General features: G+C 53.1%; 1 protein-coding gene across 1 annotated transcript in view; it reads left to right on the top strand.

The window, feature by feature from the left end:
- LOC140408288 (probable E3 ubiquitin-protein ligase HERC4) overlaps window positions 1–27,801 on the top strand; it is a 118,514-nt gene that overhangs the window by 28,223 nt on the left and 62,490 nt on the right. Inside the window, exons 9-15 of the mRNA XM_072495277.1 lie at window positions 58–134; window positions 2,939–3,063; window positions 4,450–4,509; window positions 7,051–7,159; window positions 7,489–7,681; window positions 17,603–17,760; window positions 19,993–20,079. Coding sequence (XP_072351378.1) covers window positions 58–134; window positions 2,939–3,063; window positions 4,450–4,509; window positions 7,051–7,159; window positions 7,489–7,681; window positions 17,603–17,760; window positions 19,993–20,079 — 809 coding nt within the window. The remainder of the gene's footprint in view (window positions 1–57; window positions 135–2,938; window positions 3,064–4,449; window positions 4,510–7,050; window positions 7,160–7,488; window positions 7,682–17,602; window positions 17,761–19,992; window positions 20,080–27,801) is intronic.

The following is a 27,801-nucleotide window of genomic DNA, read 5'->3' as shown; positions in this document are numbered from 1 at the left end:
GGACCATGATAGGTGCTATATAAATGAAAGTGTTTCTTTCCTCCTTGTTCTTCTCAGATTGTGCGACCCAGCCAACAGTCAAAAGGATATTTGCTGGAGCTGAACAAGGATTTGCATTGTGCAATGTTGGGGCGGTAAGAAATTTAGCATCTTTGAATTCCGTCATTGCACCCGGCTCTAGCTGCCGATACGGCCTGGTGAATTGCCGGGTCCGTGGCCGCGCCGTGCTGCATGCCACTCGCGGACCCGGCCCGCAAAATAGTCGCCCCCCCCCCCCGCCCCACTTCGGCCGGCTCGCACGCCGTGGAACGGCCTCCCCCGAATGTGGCGGCGCTGGACTGAGTCCGCAGCCGCCACGCCGATTTCCCGACGGATGAGACCACAAGTGTCCCACTCCGTCGGAAACTCGGCCGGTCGGGGACGGAGCATTGGGGGGCGGGGGGGGGGCAGACAATGGCCTGAGGCTGTGGATACATGGCATGGCATGGGGGAGACGGAACATTCCGGAAGCGGCCCCGCCCCAATTCTGTCGGGAATTTGGATTCTCCGACCCGATTTCGGCGTCGGAGACCAGAGATAGCCGCCCAATGTGTGGATATTCTCTGCGTGGATTTCTCTGCGTGGATATCTCTGTGTGGATATTCTTTGTGCTGTCTGTCACTGGTTTCTCATTAAGGTTCTTTGCATTATTGGGTTCAATAACCAAAACAACCTTTATAAACATACACACGGCAGGATTCTCTATCGGCGGGATCCTCTGCTCTGCTGGCAGCACACTCACGCCCACGGGTTTTCCAGCGGCGTGGGATGGGCACAATGGAGAACCCCATTGGCCGGCTGTGGGAATCGAGAGCACCGCTGCCGGTGGGGGCGGGCCATGCCGGAAAACGCGGCTGGCGGACCGGAGAATCCCCCCCATAATGCCTCAGACATAATGAAACATCCCAAGGCACCTCCGGGATAGTGCGAAATAAAGTAGGACACCCAGCAACACAAAGAAATATTAGGTCAGCGAACCAAAGGTTTCATCAAAGAGGCCCGTGTTAAGATGGCTTAAAGTAGGAAAGTGAGTGAGTGAGGCAGGGAGGTGTAGGGATGGAATTCCAGAGCTTGGGTCGAGCCGGCTGGAGGCATGGTCACCAACGTTGGAAGAATTACAAGAAGGCAGATATCATAATAATCTTTATTATTGTCACAAGTATTGGCTTACATTAACACTGCAATGAAGTTACTGTGAAAATCCCCTCGTCGCCACATTCCGGCGCCTGTCTGGGTACACAGAGGGAGAATTCAGGATGTCCAATTCACCTAACAGCACGTCCTTCGGGACTTGTGGGACGAAACCGGAGCACCCGGAGGAAACCCACGCAGACACGGGGAGAACGTGCAGACTCCGCACAGACAGTGACCCAAGCCGGGAATCGAATCCGGGTCCCTGGCGCTGTGAAGCAACAGTGCTAACCACTGTGCTACTATGCCACGTAAAAGAAGAAAGAATATCAATCGTGGAGGGTTGTGACGATATGGAGACAGAGGTAGAGGGGGAGCGGGGGGCAGGCCGTCGAGGGATTTGTAAAAAAGGATGCAAATTTTACAATTAAGACATTGCTTGACTGGGAGGCAGTGTTGGTCAGTGAGCTCAGGGGTGTTGTGGAGTGGCACTTTCTGCGACTGAGTACACGGGTGACAGAGTTGTGGATGGAGTTGAAATGTTGAAATGCAGCAACGGGTTATAGTGGGAACAAACACTGCTGTTGGTTTCAAGCCCCACAGCATTGACGTGAGCTGGAATCCCCAGAAGTTCCCAGCTGAAAATTATTTGCACGAACCCCACAATAATTTTAGTCGTTGGAACCAGTCCATCTCGTCACCTTGAGGTGAATAAAATACCACACTGTAAGTCCCTGAAATCTAACAGTGTTTAAACTCACCAGAATATCACTTATGTTCAACCTGCGCATTACCACAAACCTCCTGTTGGTGATGCTGCTTAGCATCATCTCGAGTTGGCTATTGGTGGCACCTATGGCTAACAACAACAACTTGTGTTTGTATAGCACCTGTAATGTTAGAAAACGTCCCACAGCTTTTCCCAAGAGCAATTATCAATCAAAATTTGACACTGAATCACATAACGTAATATTAGGACAGGTGATGAAATCCTTGGTCAAAGGGGTAGTTAAGTAACTTGAGGAAGGTGAACTACCATCAATTGTCATGGCAACCCATCTTGTTCACTAATGTCCTTTAGAGAAGATTGACTCTAAAAACAAATTTTGGGTTCCCAATGTTTTTTTCCAATTAAGGGGCAATTTATCGTGGCCATTCCACCTACCCTGCGCATCTTTGGGTTGTGGGGGTGAGACCCACGCAGACACGGGGAGAATGTGCAAACTGCACACGGACAGTGACCCGGGGATCGACCCTGGGTTCTCTGCGCCGTGAGGCAGCAGTGCTAACCACTGTGCCCCCCCCCCCCCCCCCCGTGCCACCTCTGGAGAAAATATCTCCAACAACAATTTAATAGCCGTAGGAATGAGACTGCATTGTTCTAATTATTTCCTTTCCGGGCTGGAGAGGGTTGCATGGAATTACAGGAACATAAATTTAAGAATATTCCTTACACTGTTAAGTACCAACCTCAAATTTCTGTGGCGAGTTTAATGCGGAACTAATGTGGAAGTGCAGCATTGTTTGAAGCTCCGGTTGAGGGCAACCTCCTGTTTTTTAATGAGACTAATGGTAGCATAATGCAAATTATCCAGCTTCTTGTGACCATTCACAAGGAATCTCTTCCTCTTGTCAAGTTGCTGAACTAATTGTGCATTCATAACAGCGAGCACCTTTAACCTTATTTTGACAAGATATTCCAGTCAAACATCTCATGTCATGGACTTTCCCATTGAAATACAAGCCTTCATCTATTCCTCAATTGTAGGTTCCAGTTTATCCTGAAGATCAATCTTCATTCATCCCTATGAAGAGAATTGCTACAGTTGAAGATTCCCTCCTGGATAAATGGAGTGCAGCGGATAATGAGGAACTGGGCAGTAACATCACAGAGTGAGGATCTCTTTCTTTAACATTGTTAACTTTGATTTTCATGGTTTCCAGAGATAATCAGGCAAGAATCAAGAAGATAAAAACTACGCAAAGATACTCCAGGACAGCAGATTTTGGAAATCTGACCTAAAAACCGAAAATGCTGGAAATACTCAGCAGGTCTGGCACATCTGTGAGGCAGACTGAGAGAGAAAGAGGTCATTGGCCTTCCGTCGGAGCTGATGTTTGGGTGGGGGGAGGGGGGTGTCAACAGCAAAATAGAAGAGGGGGAAGAAAGATCTGGCAGAGAAGGGAGACTTCCGTGTCCCAGGAATGTGGTGGAGAAAGACAGGGGGATCTCGGGAGTACCCAATTAATTTTTTCCAATTAACGGCCAATTTAGCGTGCACGGACCCGATCAGCCAGATAGTGGGCCTCTGGCCACCCCCCACCAGCCATCGCCGAAGCCCCCCTCCGGCCAGCAGCATGGCTGCCCCCCCCCCACCCCCCACCCCCACTGTGGCGGTGCTGGACATAGTCCGCAGCCGCCACCACGCCGAGTTCCCGGCCTCTTGAGACCGCACGTGTCCCGCGCCGTCGGGAACTCGGCCCAACGGAGGCGGAGCATTGGGGGGGGAGGGCCTTCAGGTGATGTCCTGAGGCCGTTAAAATGGCGTGCCGCGATGACACCGTTTTGGAGGGGGCGGTGCATCCGACAACAGACTCGGTCATAAAAAGGGGTTCTCTGCCTGATTGGCGATCACAAAATCAGCGTTGGGGAAGGGGGAATTCCGCCCAAGGTTTTTTTGCCATGGAGGGTGCCACAACTAAATATCTGGGCAACACTCAAAATCTCGGCTCAAAATAAATAATCTCTGGTGGGTACAGGGATACAGGGTTGTGACTATGTATAGCGGTACCTCAGTGAGGGATCACTAACATCAGCGGCAAGATGCATTTATGTCGCACCTTTAACATATTAAAGTGGCCCAAGGGGTTTCACAGGAGCTATTATCAAACAACATCGGACACTGGGCCACATTGGGAGATATTAGGATCAATGGCCAACAGCTTGATCAAGGGGTAGGTTTTAAGGAGTGTCTAATAGGTGGAGGGAGAGGAGAGAGAGACGGGTTTAGGGAGGGAATTTCAGAGTTCAGAACCCAGACAACTGAAGGCACGGCCACCACTGATGGAGCGATGGACTTTGAGGGTGTTAATGAGGCCAGGTTCGGAGCATTGGGAATATCTCCGAGGATTGCAAAGCTGGCGAGGAAGTTTGAAAATTGGGAAAATAAAATGACCTCTTTTAATGTTTGTATTTTCAATGTACCGCTTTTCAACCGGAGTATATCTTGATGCAATCTTAGGATATTCTGAAAGATGATGCTGTTTAATTTTCCACAGGGAAATTGACCTGCTCTTTTCCTCCGCTGCGTCCCTCAATGGAAGCTTCCTGGAAAGCAGGTAGGTTTAAAACTTTGGATCAGACAAATAGTTTGAGAGGTGGAGCCGCTAGCTTGCAGGGGTGGGTGGAGGGGGCGGGGGTGGTGGGGGGTGGGGGGTGGGGGGGGGGGGGGGGCTGCTGAGGGGGGGGAGGGTGGAGAATGGGAGGTGGTGTGAGATATCGGGTAGTCCAGAGGGTGAGAAAAAACAGATAGACTTTGTGATTTCCAAAGTGGAGCCAGGGTCCGAATGGGTGGGGGCCAGTGACAGGCCAATAACAATTAAACGTGGAGTACTGCATTCAGATCTTGGTGCTGCACTTCACGAAGGATGTATTGGCCGTGCAGGGGCACAGTGCAGATTCAACAGCCAACACACCCAGGCTAAAAGGACAGGTTGCATAAACTACACTCAAATTCCCTTAAGTATAGAAGACTAGGGGGGGGGGAACGGCATGTAGCGCAGTGGTTAGCACTGGGACTGCGGCGCGGAGGACACGGGTTTGAATCCCAACCCTGGGTCACTGCACGTGTGGAGTTTGCACATTATCCCCATGTCTGCGTGGGTCTCACCCTCACAACCCAAAGAGATGTGCAGGGCAGGTGGATTGGCCACGCTAAATTGCCCCTTAATTGGAAAAAAAATAATTCGATACTCTAAATTTGGAAAAAAAGAGAGAGAAATAATTTGTGAAAATTGATATAAAATTACAATTGCTCAGAGAAATTTGGACAAAAAAATAGTATAAAAGACTATGAGGGCAGCACGGTGGGGCAGTGGTTAGCACCGCTGCCTCACGGCGCCGAGGTCCCAAGTTCGATCCGGGCCCCGGGTCACTGCCCGTGTGGAGTTTGCACATTCTCCCCATGTCTGCGTGGGTCTCCCCCACAACCCAAAGATGTGCAGGCCAAAAGATATCCCTTTTGACAATACTTTCCAAACCCACGCCCTCTACTACCTGGATGGACAAGGGCATCAGATGCTTGGGAGATCCTGGAAGTTAGCCCCCCCACCAGCCCCCCCGCCCCCCCCCCACACAAGTCACTCACCAACGTGACTTGGAAACGTATCACTGTCGCTGGTTCAAAATCCTGGAGCTCCCTCCCTAACAGCACTGTGGGTGTACCTACATCACAAGGACTTCAGCTGATCAAGAAGGCAGCTCAACGCCCCTTCGCAAGGGCCATGAGGGATGGGCAATAAATGCTGCCCAAGCCAGCGATGCCCACATCCCACGAATGAAAAATAAAGTTGGGGGATATGACCTTAAAATTAGACGTATGCTGTTCAGGGGTGATATCAGGGTGAACTTCTTCACAGAGTATTGGAAATTTGGAACCGTGTGCTCCAAAATGTTGTTGAATCGGGGGTCAGTTGAACATTTCAAAACTAGGATTGGTGGAGTTTTGTTTGGCAAGGATATTAAGGGTTGTGGGACTAAGGCAGGTGGATGGAGTTAAGATACAGGCAGGTCAGTCACGAGCTGATTGATGACGGAACAGACATTAAGGGCTCAATGACCCCCTCTAGTTCCTAACTTTCTTACTGAGCGTAGGAAATTGCGAAACTTACCTGAACGCCTGTTTATATTTTGGAGTCGGCCTCAAATCTAGTCCAGAGGAATCAATTTGAAATTCTGTTTCTTAGCCAGCTGTAAGAGGGTTATTGAAACGGAGATTGGATCAGAACCGTCTGCAATCCACATTTGTTTCCTTGGAGTAGATTGTGACCAAAAAACACCAATGTCACCGTTGTTGCTGCTTTCCACACTCCAAGGACACATGACATATGTCTGACCCCAAATTGGTGACCTCGGGTCATCTCAGAGTAGTTTGCAGCCGGTGAGGAACTTTCAATGTGCTCTCACTGTTGTGACGTAGGAAACACAGCAGCTGATTTGTGCACAGAAAGCTCACAAAAACAGCATGGTCATGGCCAATTCATCTGTTTTCAGTGATGTTGGTTGAAGGATAAATATCGGTCCCGGGACAATGAGGAGAACTCCCCTGTTCTTCTTTGCAATATTACCATGGAACGTCCAACTGAGAGAGCAAATCAGACCTCACCTCCGACATGTTCTCTGACACTGGGAGTATCCGCCTGCATTTTGAGCTTGTGTCTCTGAATTGGTCTTAAATCCAAGACCTTCTAGGATGAGAGGTACCATTGCTGTCCAGAAAACCACAGCTGATGCAAAGGCCATCGTGGGCTGTCCTTCATATAAACAAAGGCAGTGGGTTCAGAGTGTTTTCAGATCTGTGCTCGTGATAGGTCAGCAGCGTGTACCATACACAACATTCACTGTACCCAATGGGCAAGCCTCAAGCGACGGCTTCTTCCAATGTCCCTCTACCATCTAGAAGGGCAAGGGCAGCAGATGTATCGGAGTGCCCTCACCTACAAGTTCTGCTCATTGCCACATGCCATCCTGACTTGTAACTGCGTCGTCGTTCCTTCCCTGTCACGGGGGTCAAAACCCTGGAGCATGGGGACTTGCAAATTCTACTTTAATATATCGACTGTCGTGTGACGTTAACTCTTGTTCTACTTCTGGTTTTGGAGCTACAGCAATGACCATTTCAACACAGGCAGAGCAGCCTCAGGACTTGACATGTCAGCCGTGAACGTGTGGTTTGAGAAATTGGGGAGGAACCACCGACTTTTACAAGAGGTAATGTTAGAGACCACGCCAGAAAGGTTCTCTGCTTGAAAGGGAGTCAATTTGCGGGCCCTCGGTGTGTGTGTGTGCGTGTGGGGGTGTGGAGGGGGAGGGGGGGGGGCTGTGGGAGTGGGACTAATGAATCAGTTAGCCCTTTCAAAGAGCTAGCACGGGAATTGATGGACCAAATGGTATTCTGCATTTTTGGATTCTCTGCGCCAAATTTTGAATTGATGCTCCTGTGAAGGGACATTTTATCACGTCATGGGTGCTATATAAATTCAAGTGGCTTGTTGATTATGTATTCCTCATACTCCAATGTTTTTTTTCCCCCCAAATAGGTCACTAATGCAGTCGAGAATAATTTGATCCCTTCGCTAACTGCATCCCCTGTTGGTGTAGAAGCGCTTCGAGTCTATTTGGTTCTGCCAGAGCTCATACACATTCTGATTGAGCAAAGCAAGATTGTGAAGCTGACCTGTTTGCTGAGCTCAGCAATTGCCTCACTTGAGGGAAGCCAACTGGAGGTTCTTGGTAAGAGTCACGGAAATGATCTTCCTTGTTTTCCAAGGAGCATTCTTGATTATTCGAGGGGTGTAGGACCACAGCCTCTGCGATGATCTTACTACAGATCAAAATGTGAATCGAACCCAGTGCTGTCGGTGTCATTTTAAAAACCACGTGTTGGTCACCTGACCTTTAAAATTACATAAATACCAGAGCCAACAACCAATCTGTAATTCAAAAGGAAAATAATGCGGATTTTAAAACATTCCTTTCTGGGATGTGGGTGGCCTGAACTTCTTTTCCATCCCTAATTGCCTTTGTGAACTGTTGAAATTTAACCCCATTGCTGTGGGTTTGGAGTCAGATGTAGGCCAGACCGGGTAAGGACGGCAGATTTCCTTCCCTGAAGGACATTTGTGAACCAAATGGGTTTTTACGACAATTGATGATAGTTTCAGGGTCGCCATTGCTGAGATGAGCTTTACATTCCAGGGGCGGGATTCTCCAATCCCGCGGCAGAGGGTCCACACCGTCGTAAACGCCGTCGCATTTTATGACGGCGTGAACGGGCCGCTGCCAGGACTAATTCAGGCCCCTACAGGGGGTCAGCAGGGCGCTGGAGCGGTTCGCGGCGCGAACTGTGAGCTGCAATGCACGCATGCGCAGTGGCCTCCTTCAACGCGCCAGCCCCGATGCAACATGGTGCAGGGCTACAGCGTAGGAAAGTAGGCCCCCAGCCAGAGATGCCGGCCTGCCGATCGGTGGGCCCCAATCGCGGGCCAGGCCACATCGGAGGCCCCCCCCCCCCCCCCCCCAGGGTCAGAACCCCCCCCCCCCCCCCCTCCCCCACAGGCCAGGCACCATGTGTGAAAGAAGTTAGTCTTTCAGATCAATGTATTTTCATTAGAATTGGAATAAATTATTTACAGCTCGTCGAGACTCATTTTCTCCTTCTCTACTTGGCCCGTTACCAGTTTTTTTTTTTGTTGACTTACACCATCCTCTCTATTGTTGTTTAATCTATCCTATTCTCCCTCCATCACAGACTCTTTTCATTTTTCTGGCAGGACCTGATTTCATCGGCTTTGCAAGTTTTCTTAGGCCCTGGGAAAGCCTGGGGAAGAAGGCAGGTGAGGATAGGTTTATAGCACCGCAAGTGGGCCAAGAGAAACATGAGTGATTCTGCTTCACACCCCGTTCCCTCTCAAGCTCCCAAGCTCTTCCTCTATGAGACCCACCCCTATAAATGTTTCCTGTCGCAGGAATTGTCCCGCTTCTGGAACTGGACATTCCAACACCGCCCCCCAACCCCCTGCACCCTCAGTCATGATTGGACCTACCCTGGCCTTCCAGCCTGGCCCCCACCCAGTTATAAGGCAAGAGAATCAATCGGGTTGGAGTGCTGTACTGCCGGAGTCGCTGCACTGCCGGAGTCGCTGCACTGTCGGAGTCGCTGCACTGCCGGAGTCGCTGCACTGTCGGAGTCGCTGCACTGCCGGAGTCGCTGCACTGTCGGAGTCGCTGCACTGCCGGAGTCGCTGTACTGCCGGAGTCGCTGCACTGCCAGAGTCGCTGCACTGTCGGACTCGCTGCACTGTCGGAGTCGCTGCACTGTCGGAGTCGCTGCACTGTCGGAGTCGCTGCACTGTCGGAGTCGCTGCACTGTCGGAGTCGCTGTACTGTCGGAGTCGCTGTACTGTCGGAGTCGCTGCACTGCCGGAGTCGCTGCACTGCCGGAGTCGCTGCACTGCCGGACCCGCTGCACTGCCGGAGTCGCTGCACTGCCGGAGTCGCTGCACTGCCAGAGTCGCTGCACTGTCGGACTCGCTGCACTGTCGGAGTCGCTGCACTGTCGGAGTCGCTGCACTGTCGGATTCGCTGCACTGCCGGATTCGCTGCACTGCCGGAGTCGCTGCACTGCCGGTCTCGCTGCACTGTCGGACTCGCTGCACTGTCGGACTCGCTGCACTGTCGGAGTCGCTGCACTGTCGGAGTCGCTGCACTGTCGGAGTCGCTGCACTGTCGGACTCGCACTGCCGGAGTCGCTGCACTGCCGGACTCGCTGCACTGTCGGAGTCGCTGCACTGTCGGAGTCGCTGCACTGTCGGAGTCGCTGCACTGTCGGAGTCGCTGCACTGCCGGACTCGCTGCACTGCCGGACTCGCTGCACTGTCGGAGTCGCTGCACTGTCGGAGTCGCTGCACTGTCGGAGTCGCTGCACTGTCGGAGTCGCTGCACTGTCGGAGTCGCTGCACTGTCGGAGTCGCTGCACTGTCGGAGTCGCTGCACTGTCGGAGTCGCTGCACTGTCGGACTCGCACTGCCGGAGTCGCTGCACTGCCGGACTCGCTGCACTGCCGGACTCGCTGCACTGTCGGAGTCGCTGCACTGCCGGACTCGCTGCACTGCCGGAGTCGCTGCACTGCCGGAGTCGCTGCACTGTCGGAGTCGCTGCACTGTCGGAGTCGCTGCACTGTCGGAGTCGCTGCACTGTCGGAGTCGCTGCACTGCCGGACTCGCTGCACTGCCGGACTCGCTGCACTGCCGGACTCGCTGCACTGCCGGACTCGCTGCACTGCCGGACTCGCTGCACTGCCGGAGTCGCTGCACTGTCGGAGTCGCTGCACTGCCGGAGTCGCTGCACTGTCGGAGTCGCTGCACTGTCGGAGTCGCTGCACTGTCGGAGTCGCTGCACTGTCGGAGTCGCTGCACTGTCGGAGTCGCTGCACTGTCGGAGTCGCTGCACTGCCGGAGTCGCTGCACTGCCGGAGTCGCTGCACTGTCGGAGTCGCTGCACTGTCGGAGTCGCTGCACTGTCGGAGTCGCTGCACTGTCGGAGTCGCTGCACTGTCGGAGTCGCTGCACTGTCGGAGTCGCTGCACTGTCGGACCCGCTGCACTGTCGGAGTCGCTGCACTGTCGGACCCGCTGCACTGTCGGAGTCGCTGCACTGTCGGAGTCGCTGCACTGTCGGAGTCGCTGCACTGTCGGAGTCGCTGCACTGTCGGAGTCGCTGCACTGTCGGAGTCGCTGCACTGTCGGAGTTGCTGCACTGTCGGAGTCGCTGCACTGTCGGAGTCGCTGCACTGCCGGAGTCGCTGCACTGCCGGAGTCGCTGCACTGTCGGAGTCGCTGCACTGTCGGACTCGCTGCACTGTCGGAGTCGCTGCACTGCCGGAGTCGCTGCACTGTCGGAGTCGCTGCACTGTCGGAGTCGCTGCACTGCCGGAGTCGCTGCACTGCCGGAGTCGCTGCACTGCCGGAGTCGCTGCACTGTCGGAGTCGCTGCACTGTCGGAGTCGCTGCACTGTCGGAGTCGCTGCACTGTCGGACTCGCTGCACTGTCGGACTCGCTGCACTGTCGGACTCGCTGCACTGTCGGACTCGCTGCACTGTCGGACTCGCTGCACTGTCGGAGTCGCTGCACTGCCGGAGTCGCTGCACTGTCGGAGTCGCTGCACTGTCGGAGTTGCTGCACTGTCGGACTTGCTGCACTGTCGGACTCGCTGCACTGCCGGAGTCGCTGCACTGCCGGAGTCGCTGCACTGCCGGAGTCGCTGCACTGTCGGAGTCGCTGCACTGTCGGAGTCGCTGCACTGTCGGAGTCGCTGCACTGTCGGAGTCGCTGCACTGTCGGAGTCGCTGCACTGTCGGAGTCGCTGCACTGTCGGACTCGCTGCACTGTCGGACTCGCTGCACTGTCGGACTCGCTGCACTGTCGGAGTCGCTGCACTGTCGGAGTCGCTGCACTGTCGGAGTCGCTGCACTGTCGGACTCGCACTGCCGGAGTCGCTGCACTGCCGGACTCGCTGCACTGTCGGAGTCGCTGCACTGTCGGAGTCGCTGCACTGTCGGAGTCGCTGCACTGCCGGACTCGCTGCACTGCCGGACTCGCTGCACTGTCGGAGTCGCTGCACTGTCGGAGTCGCTGCACTGTCGGAGTCGCTGCACTGTCGGAGTCGCTGCACTGTCGGAGTCGCTGCACTGTCGGACTCGCACTGCCGGAGTCGCTGCACTGCCGGACTCGCTGCACTGCTGGACTCGCTGCACTGTCGGAGTCGCTGCACTGCCGGACTCGCTGCACTGCCGGAGTCGCTGCACTGTCGGAGTCGCTGCACTGTCGGAGTCGCTGCACTGTCGGACTCGCACTGCCGGAGTCGCTGCACTGCCGGACTCGCTGCACTGCCGGACTCGCTGCACTGTCGGAGTCGCTGCACTGCCGGACTCGCTGCACTGCCGGAGTCGCTGCACTGCCGGAGTCGCTGCACTGTCGGAGTCGCTGCACTGTCGGAGTCGCTGCACTGCCGGACTCGCTGCACTGCCGGACTCGCTGCACTGCCGGACTCGCTGCACTGCCGGAGTCGCTGCACTGTCGGAGTCGCTGCACTGCCGGAGTCGCTGCACTGCCGGAGTCGCTGCACTGTCGGAGTCGCTGCACTGTCGGAGTCGCTGCACTGTCGGAGTCGCTGCACTGTCGGAGTCGCTGCACTGTCGGAGTCGCTGCACTGTCGGAGTCGCTGCACTGTCGGAGTCGCTGCACTGTCGGAGTCGCTGCACTGTCGGAGTCGCTGCACTGTCGGAGTCGCTGCACTGTCGGAGTCGCTGCACTGTCGGACTCGCTGCACTGTCGGAGTCGCTGCACTGTCGGAGTCGCTGCACTGTCGGAGTCGCTGCACTGTCGGAGTCGCTGCACTGTCGGAGTCGCTGCACTGTCGGACCCGCTGCACTGTCGGACCCGCTGCACTGTCGGAGTCGCTGCACTGTCGGAGTCGCTGCACTGTCGGAGTCGCTGCACTGTCGGAGTCGCTGCACTGTCGGAGTCGCTGCACTGTCGGAGTCGCTGCACTGTCGGAGTCGCTGCACTGTCGGAGTCGCTGCACTGCCGGAGTCGCTGCACTGTCGGAGTCGCTGCACTGTCGGACTCGCTGCACTGTCGGAGTCGCTGCACTGCCGGAGTCGCTGCACTGCCGGAGTCGCTGCACTGTCGGAGTCGCTGCACTGTCGGAGTCGCTGCACTGCCGGAGTCGCTGCACTGCCGGAGTCGCTGCACTGCCGGAGTCGCTGCACTGCCGGAGTCGCTGCACTGCCGGAGTCGCTGCACTGTCGGAGTCGCTGCACTGTCGGAGTCGCTGCACTGTCGGAGTCGCTGCACTGTCGGAGTCGCTGCACTGTCGGAGTCGCTGCACTGTCGGAGTCGCTGCACTGTCGGAGTCGCTGCACTGTCGGAGTCGCTGCACTGTCGGACTCGCTGCACTGTCGGACTCGCTGCACTGTCGGAGTCGCTGCACTGCCGGAGTCGCTGCACTGCCGGAGTCGCTGCACTGTCGGAGTCGCTGCACTGCCGGAGTCGCTGCACTGTCGGAGTCGCTGTACTGCCGGAGTCGCTGTACTGCCAGAGTCGCTGCACTGTCGGAGTCGCTGCACTGCGGGAGACGCTGCACTGCCGGAGTCGCTGCACTGTCGGAGTCGCTGCACTGCCGGACTCGCTGCACTGTCGGACTCGCTGCACTGTCGGAGTCGCTGCACTGCCGGAGTCGCTGCACTGCCGGAGTCGCTGCACTGTCGGAGTCGCTGCACTGCCGGAGTCGCTGTACTGCCAGAGTCGCTGCACTGTCGGAGTCGCTGCACTGCGGGAGACGCTGCACTGCCGGAGTCGCTGCACTGTCGGAGTCGCTGCACTGCCGGACTCGCTGCACTGTCGGACTCGCTGCACTGTCGGAGTCGCTGCACTGCCGGAGTCGCTGCACTGCCGGAGTCGCTGCACTGTCGGAGTCGCTGCACTGCCGGAGTCGCTGTACTGCCAGAGTCGCTGCACTGTCGGAGTCGCTGCACTGCGGGAGACGCTGCACTGCCGGAGTCGCTGCACTGTCGGAGTCGCTGCACTGCCGGACTCGCTGCACTGTCGGACTCGCTGCACTGTCGGAGTCGCTGCACTGCCGGAGTCGCTGCACTGCCGGAGTCGCTGCACTGTCGGAGTCGCTGCACTGCCGGAGTCGCTGCACTGCCGGAGTCGCTGCACTGCCGGAGTCGCTGCACTGCCGGAGTCGCTGCACTGCCGGAGTCGCTGCACTGCCGGAGTCGCTGCACTGCCGGAGTCGCTGCACTGCCGGAGTCGCTGCACAGCCGGAGTCGCTGCACAGCCGGAGTCGCTGCACTGCCGGACTCGCTGCACTGCCGGACTCGCTGCACTGCCGGACTCGCTGCACTGTCGGAGTCGCTGCACTGTCGGAGTCGCTGCACTGTCGGAGTCGCTGCACTGCCGGAGTCGCTGCACTGCCGGAGTCGCTGCACTGTCGGAGTCGCTGCACTGTCGGAGTCGCTGCACTGTCGGAGTCGCTGCACTGCCGGAGTCGCTGCACTGCCGGAGTCGCTGCACTGCCGGAGTCGCTGCACTGCCGGAGTCGCTGCACAGCCGGAGTCGCTGCACTGCCGGACTCGCTGCACTGCCGGACTCGCTGCACTGTCGGAGTCGCTGCACTGTCGGAGTCGCTGCACTGCCGGAGTCGCTGCACAGCCGGAGTCGCTGCACTGCCGGACTCGCTGCACTGTCGGACTCGCTGCACTGTCGGACTCGCTGCACTGCCGGAGTCGCTGCACTGCCGGACTCGCTGCACTGCCGGACTCGCTGCACTGCCGGACTCGCTGCACTGCCGGAGTCGCTGCACTGCCGGAGTCGCTGCACTGTCGGAGTCGCTGCACTGTCGGAGTCGCTGCACTGTCGGAGTCGCTGCACTGTCGGAGTCGCTGCACTGCCGGACTCGCTGCACTGCCGGAGTCGCTGCACTGCCGGAGTCGCTGCACTGCCGGAGTCGCTGCACTGTCGGAGTCGCTGCACTGTCGGAGTCGCTGCACTGTCGGAGTCGCTGCACTGCCGGACTCGCTGCACTGCCGGACTCGCTGCACTGCCGGACTCGCTGCACTGTCGGAGTCGCTGCACTGTCGGAGTCGCTGCACTGCCGGAGTCGCTGCACTGCCGGAGTCGCTGCACTGTCGGAGTCGCTGCACTGCCGTAGTCGCTGCACTGTCGGAGTCGCTGCACTGTCGGAGTCGCTGCACTGTCGGAGTCGCTGCACTGCCGGAGTCGCTGCACTGCCGGAGTCGCTGCACTGTCGGAGTCGCTGCACTGTCGGAGTCGCTGCACTGTCGGACTCGCTGCACTGTCGGACTCGCTGCACTGCCGGAGTCGCTGCACTGTCGGACTCGCTGCACTGTCGGAGTCGCTGCACTGCCGGAGTCGCTGCACTGTCGGAGTCGCTGCACTGCCGGAGTCGCTGCACTGTCGGACTCGCTGCACTGTCGGACTCGCTGCACTGCCGGACTCGCTGCACTGTCGGACTCGCTGCACTGTCGGACTCGCTGCACTGGCATTTTTTTAAAGAAGATCAAGGAGTTCCCCTGGGGTTTTTTTTGCCAAATTTAAAACCTTACATAGTGGGGCGATATGTTTCTGTCTGAGTCACAGATGTTTACAGCATGGAAACAGGCCCTTCGGCCCAGCTTGTCCATGCCGCCCAGTTTCTGTCACTAAGCTAGTCCCACTTGCCCACATTTGGCCCATATCCCTCTCTACCCACCCTGCCCATGGAACTGTTAACTGCTTTTTAAAAAATGTATTTATTTTTTACAAATTTAGAGTACCCAATTCATTTTTTTCCAATTAAGAGGCAATTTAGCGTGGCCAATCCACCTACCCTGCACATCTTTGTGTTGTGGAGGCGAAACCCACGCAGACACGGGGAAAATGTGCAAACTCCACACGGACAGTGACCCAGAGCCGGGATCGAACCTGGGACCTCGGCGCCGTGAGGCAGCAGGGCTAACCCACTGCGCCACCGTGCGGCCACCAACTCCTTTTTGACGGACAAAATTGTACCCCCCTCTACCACTGCCTCTGCAGCTTGTTCCAGATGCTCGCCACCCTGTGTGCGAAGAGATTCCCCCTCTGGTCTCTTTTATATCTCTCTCCTCTCACCTTAAACCTTTGCCCTCTAGTTCTAGACTCCTCTACCTTTACCTATCCTAATAATAATAAAGACAAGTAGGCGTACATTAACATTGCAATGAAGTTACTGTGAAAAGCCCCTAGTCGCCACACTCCGGCGCCTGTTCGGGTACACAGAGGGAGAATTCAGAATGTCTAAATCACCGAACAAACATGTCTTTTGGGACTTGGGGGAGGAAACCGGAGCAGACACGGGGAGAACGTGCAGACTCCGCACAGACAGTGACTCAAGCCGGGAATCGAACCTGGGACCCTGGAGCTGTGAACCCATAGAGATAACCACTGTGCTATCCTCTTGAAAATGCAATGAAATGAAAATCACTTATTGTCACAAGTAGGCTTCAAATGAAGTTACTGTGAAAAGCCCCTAGTCGCCACATTCCGGCGCCTGTTCGGGGAGGCTGGTACGGGAATTGAACCGTGCTGCTGGCCTGCCTTGAAAGCCAGCGAATTAGCCCTGTGCTAAACAGCCACTACCCACTATCCTGTGCTCAATCTGGTGTTCTCAGCATCTTCCTGTAACATTCCCTTAAATTACTAAATCCAGCGAAATTTTTATCTGATATTGGCTACAACACCTGGTCAAGAACCCCATTCTGCAGCATTGACATTGTCTCTTTGGGCACAATATTCAGACGGAGATAGAGGACTTCGGGTCATAGTGATTTACACGAGTCCTAGGAGCTCGTCAAACGCTTTCGAGACAGGCAGGCTGGGTAGGTCAGGCTTTTTATTACGCTGAATGTCAGGGTCCCGCGTGCTGTCAACGGAATCACGTTCTGCTTCTCATCTCCCTCCGTGTTATTAGCCTGGAAGAAGTAACGCGTGCACTCCCCATACTGGGCCCAGCCTTCACCATTAACATCATGGAGTTCGAATTTTCTGAAGAGAAACATTTTGTTTCTTACCAGAGGAGCTGCTTATTTTCAATTCTGAAGGTTGCTCAGGAAACTTGGGCGGGATTCGCCGACCCCCCCCGCCGGGTCGGAGAATCGCCGCCGGGTCGGAGAATCGTCGGGGGCGGCGTGAGTCCCGCCCTGCCGCTCCGACACCTGCTGCCGAATTCTCCGGCGCCGGTTTTCGGGCGGGGGCGGGGAACACGCCGTGCCGGTAACGCCCCCCCCCCCCCCGGCAATTCTCCGGGCCCCAATGGGCCGAGCAGCCGCACGTTTTTGCCCAGTCCCACCGGCGTGAAGTGGACATGGTCCATCCCGGTGGGACCTGGCTTGGAGGGCGGCTAGCGGAGTCCTCGGGGGGGCGGGGGGGCCACGGTGGCCTGGCCTGCGATCGGGGCCCACCGATCTGCAGGCGGGCCTGTGCCCTGAGGGCTCTCTTTTCCTCCGTGCCAGCCCCAGTCGGGCTCTGCCATGGCTGGCGTGGAGAAGAAACCCCCTGCACATGCGCAGGAAACACGCCGGCGGTTCTGCACATGCGCAGGAAACACACCGGTGGTTCTGCATTTGTGCTAACTCGCGCCGGCCCATGGTGGCCCTTCAGCGCTGGTTGGTGCGGTGACAACCCCTCCGGCGCCGGCCTAGTCCCCGGAAGTGCGGATGTTTCCCCAACTTCCGTGCGGCCCGACGCCGGAGTGATTCGAGCCACTCTTGGCGTCGGGCTGTCTCGCCAGTTGCGGGAGAATCCCAGCCCTTGTTTTTAGCCCCTCGTCGCCAATGTAATTACTGGCCAAGGTCGCTCTTCTGACAATAACTCCTTTTATTAAGACAACAAAAGGGGCAGCGGCCTACAACCCTTTCATTCCAGCCTGGGGATCCCCAGAGATGCCGGTCACTGTCTGAACTGCAGGTTTTAAACTCCCGCTATGCATCTCCTACTGGACGAGCCTCCACCTGCTCAATAAGGGAGCTGATAGTCCAAGAAGTCCATGGTGAGATCTATGAGCGATCCCCCACGTCCTTCATGACCACAATAACACTATTTCTTCTTTCAGAATCTTGGTGGAGTAACCTCAACGGATTCTTCTTTGAGAAACTTGTGACGATGTATAAAAGTGTATCTCGTAGACTTTTTCGACAGACTTCTCGCAAGCAAAGGGCATTTCCTGATGAACTGTGCAACTGTCTAAATATTCTGCAAAAGCTTTGCAAGGTGAGGTCAACTGTGGTAAGTGCTCTGACCTCATCCGTACCTGTCAAATATTTATTTTTCTTCACTCGCCGGAGAACCTCATTTGAAGCCAACATTGACCGCCCATCGCTGGTTGCCCTTGAGAAGGTGGTGCTGGGCAACCAGACTGCGGCAGTCCTTGTGGATAATAGATTTTAGCCACAATGTTGACACAACTGAGTGGCTTTGCTGGACCATTTCAGAGGGTAGATGAGACCAAACAACATTGCTGTTGTTCTGGGGTTCCTGGTCTTTGGACAGACAGGGCAAGGATGACGGATTTACGTCTCCAAAAGATACGAATGAACCAGATGAGCATTGAACAATCCAGTGTTTACATGTTCACCATTCCTGATCCTAGCTTCTCATTCCAGGTTTTTTAAAACTAAATTAGTAAAGATTTCCCAACCCTGTAATGGAATTTGAGCACGTCTCTGTGATTATTAGCTACTATATTGCTGCAATGTTTGTAAATCACAAGAGTCTCCCGCCATCCAATTTCACCGAATCTTCTTGGCTTATCCCCTATTCTTCCCTCCATCTTGTAACTATAACAACAGTTTCTTTTAACCTTTAAAAAAATAAATTTAGAGTACCCAATTCATTTTTCCAATTAAGGGGCAATTTAGCGCGGCCAATTCGCCTACCCTGCACATCTTTGGGTTGTGGGGGTGAAACCCACGCAGACACGGGGAGAATGTGCAAACTCCGCACAGACAGCGACCCAGAGCCAGGATCGAACCTGGGACCTCGGCGCCGTGAGGCAGCAGTGCTAACCACCGTGCCGCCCAGTTTCTTCTCCCCTGTTGAATATTTACAGATGTTCCTCCAACGTTCCCCATTCCTCAGAAGGAGCTCGTGTGCAGGTACAGCACGTCTAACAAAGTGAAATCACTTGTTCAAGTCATGGGCGGGGCGGGAGGTTTGACGGACAGGAATTGACTTCAGACAGGAATTCCGGGTCCCGCAGCAGGCAAGACAGAAAATCCCGGCCCGCTTTCCCGCCTCTCCCCATATCCCTTCGATTCCTTCAAGTTCAAATGTCCTTTGATCTCAGCCTTGAATACGCTCAGTGAATGAGCATCAACAAGCTCTCTGGGTCAGGTAATTCCAAAGATTCACAACGCTCTGAATTAAGACATTTCTCCTTGTGTCGGACGTAAAACCCTTTATCCTGAGCCTGTATCCTGAGCCTGTGTCCCCGTGTTCCAGACTCTGCAGCCAGGGGAAAACAACCTCTCATTGCCTGATCACTTCAATAGCTGCGTATTGACAGGTACGAGAGGGCGGTGGCTGTGTTATTGTGCAGCTAATCCAGTGAACGGAATTAATAAGGCGGGGGAGTGGGCCTAGGTAGAGTGCTCTTTAGGAGGGTCAGTACAGACTCGATGGGCCGAAGATCCTCCTTCTGTAGGGAAATTCTGCTGAGTCCTCCCCGCCCTGGATACTCTGCTGTTTGAACTAGCTGGCACTTTAAAAAAATTTGTTTATGGGATGTGGGCATCGCTTGGCTGTGCCAGCATTTATTGCCCATCCCTGAGAACAGTAATAAGAGTCAACCACATTGCTGTGGGTCTGGAGTCACGTGTAGGCCAGACCAGGTAAGGATGACAGATTTCCTTCCCTCGGTGGGATTTTACGACAATCGACAATGGTTTCATGGTCATCATTAGACTTTTAATTTCAGATTTTTTATTGAATTCAAATTCCACCGTCTGCCGTGACGGGATTCGAACCCGGGTCCCCAGTGCATTACCCTGGGTCTCTGGATGACTAGTGACAATGCCACTCCATCACCGCCTCCCCAATGACATAGAGCAGGTAGGTCCACGAGTTGTATTGTTGTGACAGGCGCCCACCAGGCCCCTGCGAGTCAACCACCATCCCACTGACTCTGTAAACTCCAGCAAGATTTACAGTATGATCTCAACATAACTCCCCGTGCCTCTAATTTTCACCCCACCCTATCCCCCAGCACCGCAATGTCAAGAAGGGGAGAACTTGCATTTAAATGGATACTTTCACAAGCTCAGAGCATCCCAAAGCACTTTGCCGCCTATGAAGTACTTTTGGAAGGGCGATCACTGTTGGAATGAAGAAATTGCAGCAGCCAACCTGTGCACAGAAAGATCCCACAAAGAGTGGGGATTATTAAATATGTAGACGGTCTGAAATATTGTCGAAAAATTATGCTTCAATCAATTCTGTCCGCAGATATCTTCCTGTGTATGTTTTCCAATGCCGGAGAGCAGTTTCTACATAGATCCAACAGAGGTCTTCGGCGGTACTCCCGTTTTCTGTGTGAGTTCAGTAAATTGATGAAGAATATTTTATTGGGCCCGGTCATGGCTCATCTTTCGCCTCCGCTCCACCTTCCTTCACGACCCGCATATCCCTTAATTTCCCTACTACCCAAAAATCTATCAACCTTCCGAGTTGTGAATTGGCACCGAATTCCCAAAATACACAACCTTCTGAGTAAAGAAATTCCCCTCATCTCAGCCCAACGTGATTGGCCTCGCCTTCTACAGCTGTCACACTGTGTTGTAGATTTCCTAGCCAGGGCGAAGCATTTTCCCAGCCTCTCCCGTGTCGAGACCTTTAAGAATTGTGCATGTTTCAATTAGATCACCTCTCATTCTTTCTAAACTCTGAGCAGGTTTTTGGTCATCGAGTCATAGAGGTTTACAGCATGGAAACAGGCCCTTCGGCCCAACTTGCCCATGCCACCCAGTTTCTACCACTCAGCTAGTCCCAATTGCCCGCATTAGGCCCATAACATTCTATACCCAGCTTTCCCATATAACTGATACTTCAATGTTTGGTCGCAGGATCTTAAGCAAGGAGTTAGGAGGACAAAAAGGGGTCATGAAAAGTCCTTGACAAAGAGGATTAAGAAGAATCCGAAGGCATTTATGTTTACATTTAAATAAAGAGCAAGAAGGTGGCCAGGGAAAGGGTTGGCCACTCAAGGACAGAGGAGGAAATCTATGCATGGAGCCAGAGGAAATGGTCGAGGTTCTAAATGAGTACTTTGCATCAGTATTCACCAAAGAGGAAGACTTGGTGGATGATGCTGTGTAGATATCAAAAAGAAGGACGTGTTGGGCGTCTTAAAAGGCATTAAGGTGGATAAGTTCCCATGGCCTGATTAGACTTATCCCAGAATACTAAGGGAGGCAAGGGAGGAAATTGCTGGGGCCTTGACAGAAATCTTTGTATCCTCATTGGCTACAGGTGAGGTCCCAGAGGACTGGAGAATAGCCAATGTTGTTCCATTGTTTAAGAAGGGCAGCAAGGCAAATCCAGGAAATTATAGGCTGGTGAGCCTCACGTCAGTGGTAGGGAAATTATTGGAAAAGATTATTGGGGACATGATTTACTCACATTTGGAAACAAATGGACTTATTAGCGATAAGCAGCATGGTTTTGTGAAGGGAAGGTTGTGCCTCACTAACTTGATCAAGTTGTTTGTGGAAGTGACAAAGATTATTGATGAGGGTAGGGTAGTGGATGTTGTCTACATGGACTTCAGTAAAGCCTTTGACAAGGTCCCTCATGGCAGACTGGTACAAAAGGTGAAGTCACACGGGATCAGAAGTGAGCTGGCAAGATGGATACAGAACGGCTTGGTCATAGAAGACAGCGGGTAGCGGTGGAAGGGTGCTTTTCGGAATGGAAGGCTGTGATAGTGGTGTTCCACAGGGACAAAAGAGAAAATGCTGGAAATTCTCAGCAAGTCTGGCAGCATCTGTAGGGAGAGAAAAGAGCTAACGTTTCGAGTCCGATGACTCTTTGTGAAAGCTGGGGAGGAAATGGTTGAGTGAGGGAACCATGGTTTACAAAAGAGGTTGAATGTCTTGTCAAGAGGAAGAAGGGGGCTTATGTAAGGATGAGAAAACAAGGTTCAGTTAGGGCACTTGAGGGATACAAGATAGCTAGGAAGGAGCTCAAGAAAGGGGTTAGGAGAGCTAGGAGAGGGCATGAGAAGTCCTTGGCGGGTAGGATCAAGGAAAACCCCAAGGCTTTTTACACTTATGTGAGGAATAAAAGAATGACCAATGTGAAGTTAGGGCCGGTCAAGGACAGTAGTGGGAACGTGTGCATGGAGTCTGAAGATATAGGAGAGGCCCTAAATGAATATTTTTCTTCAGTGTTCACAAAGGAGAGGGGCCATGTTGTTGAGGATAGTGCGATACAGGCTGGTAGGCTGGAGGAGGTAGATATTCGGAAGTAAGATGTGTTAGAAATTTTGAGAAGCCTGAGGATAGATAAGTCCCCTGGGCCTGATGGGATATATCCTAGGATTATTTGGGAGGCGAGGGATGAGATTGCAGAGCCTTTGGCTTTGATCTTTATGTCCTCACTGTCTACAGGAATAGTGCCAGAAGATTGGAGAGAGGCGAATGCTGTCCCCTTGTTCAAGAAAGGGAATAGGTATAACCCTGGAAATTATAGGCCGATTAGTCTCACTTCGGTCATTGGTAAATTATTGGAAAGGGTCCTGAGGGATAGGATTTATGATCATTTGGAAAGATACAGCTTAATCCAGGACAGTCAGCACGGATTTGTGAGGGGTAAGTCTTGCCTCACAAGTTTGATTGTATTCTTTGAGGAGGTAACTAAATACATAGAACAGTACAGAACAGGCCCTTCGGCCCTCAATGTTGTGCCGAGCATTGTCCGAAACCAAGATCAAGCTATCCCACTCCCTGTCATTCGGGTGTGCTCCATGTGCCTATCCAATAACCGCTTGAAAGTTCCTAGGGTGTCCGACTCCACTATCACAGCAGGCAGTTCATTCCACACCCTAACCACTATCTGAGTAAAGAACCTACCTCGGACATCCCTCCTATATCACCCACCCTGAATCTTATAGTTTGCCCCTTGTAACAGCTACATCCACCTGAGGAAATAGTCTCTGAACGTCCACTCTATCTATCCCCCTCATTATCTTATAAACCTCTATTAAGTCGCCTCTCATCCTCCTCCGCTCCAAAGAGAAAAGCCCTAGCTCCTTCAACCTTTCCTCATAAGACCTATCCTGCAAACCAGGCAGCATCCTGGTGAATCTCCTTTGCACCCTTTCCAATGCTTCCACACCTTCCTATAATGAGGTGACCAGAACTGCACACAATACTCCAAATGTGGTCTCACCAGGGTCATACATAGTTGCAGCATAACCCTGCGGCTCTTAAACTCAAGCCCCCTGTTAATAAACGCTAACACACTATAAGCCTTCTTCACGGCTCTATCCACTTGAGTGGCAAGCTTCAGAGATCTCTGGACATGAACCCCAAGATCTCTCTGTTCCTCCACATTCCTCAGAACCCTGCCGTTGGTCCTGTAATCCGCATTCAAATTTTTTCTACCAAAATGAATCACCTTGCACTTATCAGGGTTAAACTCCATCTGCCATTTTTCGGCCCAGCTCTGCATCCTATCAATGTCTCTTTGCAGTCTACAACAGCCCTGCACCTCATCCACTACTCCACCAATCTTGGTGTCATCAGCAAATTTACTGACCCATCCTTCAGCCCCCTCCTCCAAGTCATTGATAAAAATCACAAATAGCAGAGAACCCAGCACTGATCCCTGTGGTACACCGCTGGTAACTGGTCTCCAGCCTGAAAATGTTCCATCCACCACCACCCTCTGTCTTCTATGTGATAGCCAGTTACTTATCCAATTGGCCAAATTTCCCTCTATCCCACACCTCCTGACTTTCTTTATGAGCCGACCATGGGAACCTTATCAAACACCTTACTAAAATCCATGTATACGACATCAACTGATCTACCTTCATCGACACACTTAATTACCTCCTCAAAGAATTCAATCAAATTTGTGAGGCAAGATCTACCCTTCACAAATCCGAGTTGACTATCCTGGATTAAGCTGCATCTTTCCAAATGGTCATAAATCCTATCCTTCAGGACCTTTTCCATTAACTTACCGACCACCAAAGTAAGAGTAACTGGCCTATAATTACCAGGGTCATTCCTATTCCCTTTCTTGAACAGAGGAACAACATTCACCACTCTCCAGTCCTCTGGCACTATCCCCGTGGACAGCGAGGACCCAAAGATCAAAGCCAAAGGCTCTGCAATCTCATCCCTTGCCTCCCAAAGAATCCTTGGGTATATCCCATCTGGCCCAGGGGACTTGTCGACCCTCAGGTTTTTCAAAATTGCTAATACATCCTTCCTCAGAACATCTACTTCCTCCAGCCTACCTGTCTGAATCACAGTCTCATCCTCAAAAACATGGCCCCTCTCCTTTTGTGAACACTGAAGAAAAGTATTCATTCAACACCTCCTATTTCTTCTGACTCCATGCACAAGTTCCCACTACTGTCCTTCACCGGCCCTACCCTCACCCTGGTCATCCTTTTATTTCTCACATAAGAGTAAAAAGCCTTGGGGTTTTCCTTGATCCGACCCGCCAAGGACTTCTCATGCCCCCCCCCCCCCCCCCAGCTCTCCTAAGCCCTTTTTTCAGCTCATTCCTTGCTACCTTGTAACCCGCAAGCGACCCTACTGAACCTTATTTTCTCATCCTTACATACTCTTCCTTTTTCCTCTTGACAAGACCTTCAACCTCTTTTGTGGCAGGTCCGGGAGGCTTCCAGCGTCCCGGATGGCTTCATCTGCAGAAAGTGCACCCAACTGGAGCTCCTCACAGACCGCATGGTTCGGTTGGAGCAGCAATTGGATGCACTTAGGAGCATGCAGGTGGCGGAAAGCGTCATAGATCGCAGTTATGTAAATGTGGTCACACCCAAGGTGCAGGCAGAGAAATGGGTGACCACCAGAAAGGGCAGGCAGTCAGTGCAGGAATCCCCTGTGGTTGTCCCCCTCTCGAACAGATATACCCCTTTGGATACTGTCGGGGGGGGATAGCCTATCAGGGGAAAACAGCAGCAGCCAGAGCAGTGGCACCACGGCTGGCTCTGATGTTCAGAAGGGAGGGTCAAAGCGCAGAAGAGTAATAGTAATAGGGGACTCTATAGTCAGGGGCACAGATAGGCGCTTCTGTGGACGTGAAAGAGACTCCAGGATGGTATGTTGCCTCCCTGGTGCCAGGGTCCAGGATGTCTCCGAACGGGTAGAGGGCATCCTGAAGGGGGAGGGCAAACAGGCAGAGGTCGTTGTACATATTGGTACTAACGACATAGGCAGGAAGGGGCATGAGGTCCTGCAGCAGGAGTTCAGGGAGCTAGGCAGAAAGTTAAAAGACAGGACCTCGAGGGTTGTAATCTCGGGATTACTCCCTGTGCCACGTGCCAGTGAGGCTAGAAATAGGAAGATAGAGCAGCTAAACACGTGGCTAAACAGCTGGTGTAGGAGGGAGGGTTTCCATTATCTGGACCACTGGGAGCTCTTCCGGGGCAGGTGTGACCTGTATAAGAAGGACAGGTTGCATCGAAACCGGAGAGGCATAAATATCCTGGCCGCGAGGTTTGCTAGTGTCACACGGGAGGGTTTAAACTAGTATGGCAGGGGGGTGGGCAAGGGAGCAATAGGTCAGAAGGTGAGAGCATTGAGGGAGAACTAGGGAATAGGGACAGTGTGGCTCTGAGGCAGAGCAGACAGGGAGAAGTTGCTGAACACAGCGGGTCTGGTGGCCTGAAGTGCATATGTTTTAATGCAAGAAGTGTTACGGGTAAGGCAGATGAACTTAGAGCTTGGATTAGTACTTGGAACTATGATGTTGTTGCCATTACAGAGACCTGGTTGAGGGAAGGGCAGGATTGGCAGCTAAACGTTCCAGGATTTAGATGTTTCAGGCGGGATAGAGGGGGATGTAAAAGGGGAGGCGGAGTTGCGCTACTGGTTCGGGAGAATATCACAGCTGTACTGCGAGAGGACACCTCAGAGGGCAGTGAGGCTATATGGGTAGAGATCAGGAATAAGAAGGGTGCAGTCACAATGTTGGGGTTATACTACAGGCCTCCCAACAGCCAGCGGGAGATAGAGGAGCAGATAGGTAGACAGATTTTGGAAAAGAGTAAAAACAACAGGGTTGTGGTGATGGGAGACTTCAACTTCCCCAATATTGACTGGGACTCACTTAGTGCCAGGGGCTTAGACGGGGCGGAGTTTGTAAGGAGCATCCAGGAGGGCTTCTTAAAACAATATGTAGACAGTCCAACTAGGGAAGGGGCGGTACTGGACCTGGTATTGGGGAATGAGCCCGGCCAGGTGGTAGATGTTTCAGTAGGGGAGCATTTCGGTAACAGTGACCACAATTCAGTAAGTTTTAAAGTACTGGTGGACAAGGATAAGAGTGGTCCTAGGATGAATGTGCTAAATTGGGGGAAGGCTAATTATAACAATATTAGGCGGGAACTGAAGAACATAGATTGGGGGCGGATGTTTGAGGGCAAATCAACATCTGACATGTGGGAGGCTTTCAAGTGGCAGTTGAAAGGAATACAGGACCGGCATGTTCCTGTGAGGAAGAAGGATAAATACGGCAATTTTCGGGAACCTTGGATGACGAGGGATATTGTAGGCCTCGTCAAAAAGAAAAAGGAGGCATTTGTCAGGGCTAAAAGGCTGGGAACAGACGAAGCCTGCGTGGAATATAAGGAAAGTAGGAAGGAACTTAAGCAAGGAGTCAGGAGGGCTAGAAGGGGTCACGAAAAGTCATTGGCAAATAGGGTTAAGGAAAATCCCAAGGCTTTTTACACGTACATAAAAAGCAAGAGGGTAGCCAGGGAAAGGGTTGGCCCACTGAAGGATAGGCAAGGGAATCTATGTGTGGAGCCAGAGGAAATGGGCGAGGAACTAAATGAATACTTTGCATCGGTATTCACCAAAGAGAAGGAATTGGTAGATGTTGAGTCTGGAGAAGGGGGTGTAGATAGCCTGGGTCACATTGTGATCCAAAAAGACGAGGTGTTGGGTGTCTTAAAAAATATTAAGGTAGATAAGTCCCCAGGGCCTGATGGGATCTACCCCAGAATACTGAAGGAGGCTGGAGAGGAAATTGCTGAGGCCTTGACAGAAATCTTTGGATCCTCGCTGTCTTCAGGGGATGTCCCGGAGGACTGGAGAATAGCCATTGTTGTTCCTCTGTTTAAGAAGGGTAGCAAGGATAATCCCGGGAACAACAGGCCGGTGAGCCTTTCTTCAGTGGAAGGGAAATTACTGGAGAGAATTCTTCGAGACAGGATCTACTCCCATTTGGAAGCAAATAGAGTTTTTTGAGGAGGTCACTAAGATGATTGATGCAGGCAGGGCAGTGGATGTTGTCTATATGGACTTCAGTAAGGCCTTTGACAAGGTCCCTCATGGTAGACTAGTACAAAAGGTGAAGTCACACGGGATCAGGGGTGAGCTGGCAAGGTGGATACAGAACTGGCTAGGCCATAGAAGGCAGAGAGTAGCAATGGAAGGATGCTTTTCTCATTGGAGGGCTGTGACCAGTGGTGTTCCACAGGGATCAGTGCTGGGACCTTTGCTCTTTGTAGTATATATAAATGATTTGGAGGAAAATGTAACTGGTCTGATTAGTAAGTTTGCAGACGACACAAAGGTTGGTGGAATTGCGGATAGCGATGAGGACTGTCGGAGGATACAGCAGGATTTAGATTGTCTGGAGACTTGGGCGGAGAGATGGCAGATGGAGTTTAATCCGGACAAATGTGAGGTAATGCATTTTGGAAGGACTAACGCAGGTAGGGAATATACAGTGAATGGTAGAACCCTCAAGAGTGTTGAAAGTCAAAGAGATCTAGGAGTACAGGTCCACAGGTCATTGAAAGGGGCAACACAGGTGGAGAAGGCAGTCAAGAAGGCATACGGCATGCTTGCCTTCATTGGCCGGGGCATTGAGTATAAGAATTGGCAAGTCATGTTGCAGCTGTATAGAACCTTAGTTAGGCCACACTTGGAGTATAGTGTTCAATTCTGGTCGCCACACTACCAGAAGGATGTCGAGGCTTTAGAGAGGGTGCAGAAGAGATTTACCAGAATGTTGCCTGGTATGGAGGACATTAGCTATGAGGAGCGGTTG

This window comes from Scyliorhinus torazame, chromosome 3, assembly GCF_047496885.1.
Source record: "Scyliorhinus torazame isolate Kashiwa2021f chromosome 3, sScyTor2.1, whole genome shotgun sequence".
NCBI classification, from domain to species: domain Eukaryota; kingdom Metazoa; phylum Chordata; class Chondrichthyes; order Carcharhiniformes; family Scyliorhinidae; genus Scyliorhinus; species Scyliorhinus torazame.
The sequence above is the reverse complement of the archived record's forward strand: the minus strand, read 5'-3'. Positions and strand labels throughout refer to the sequence as shown.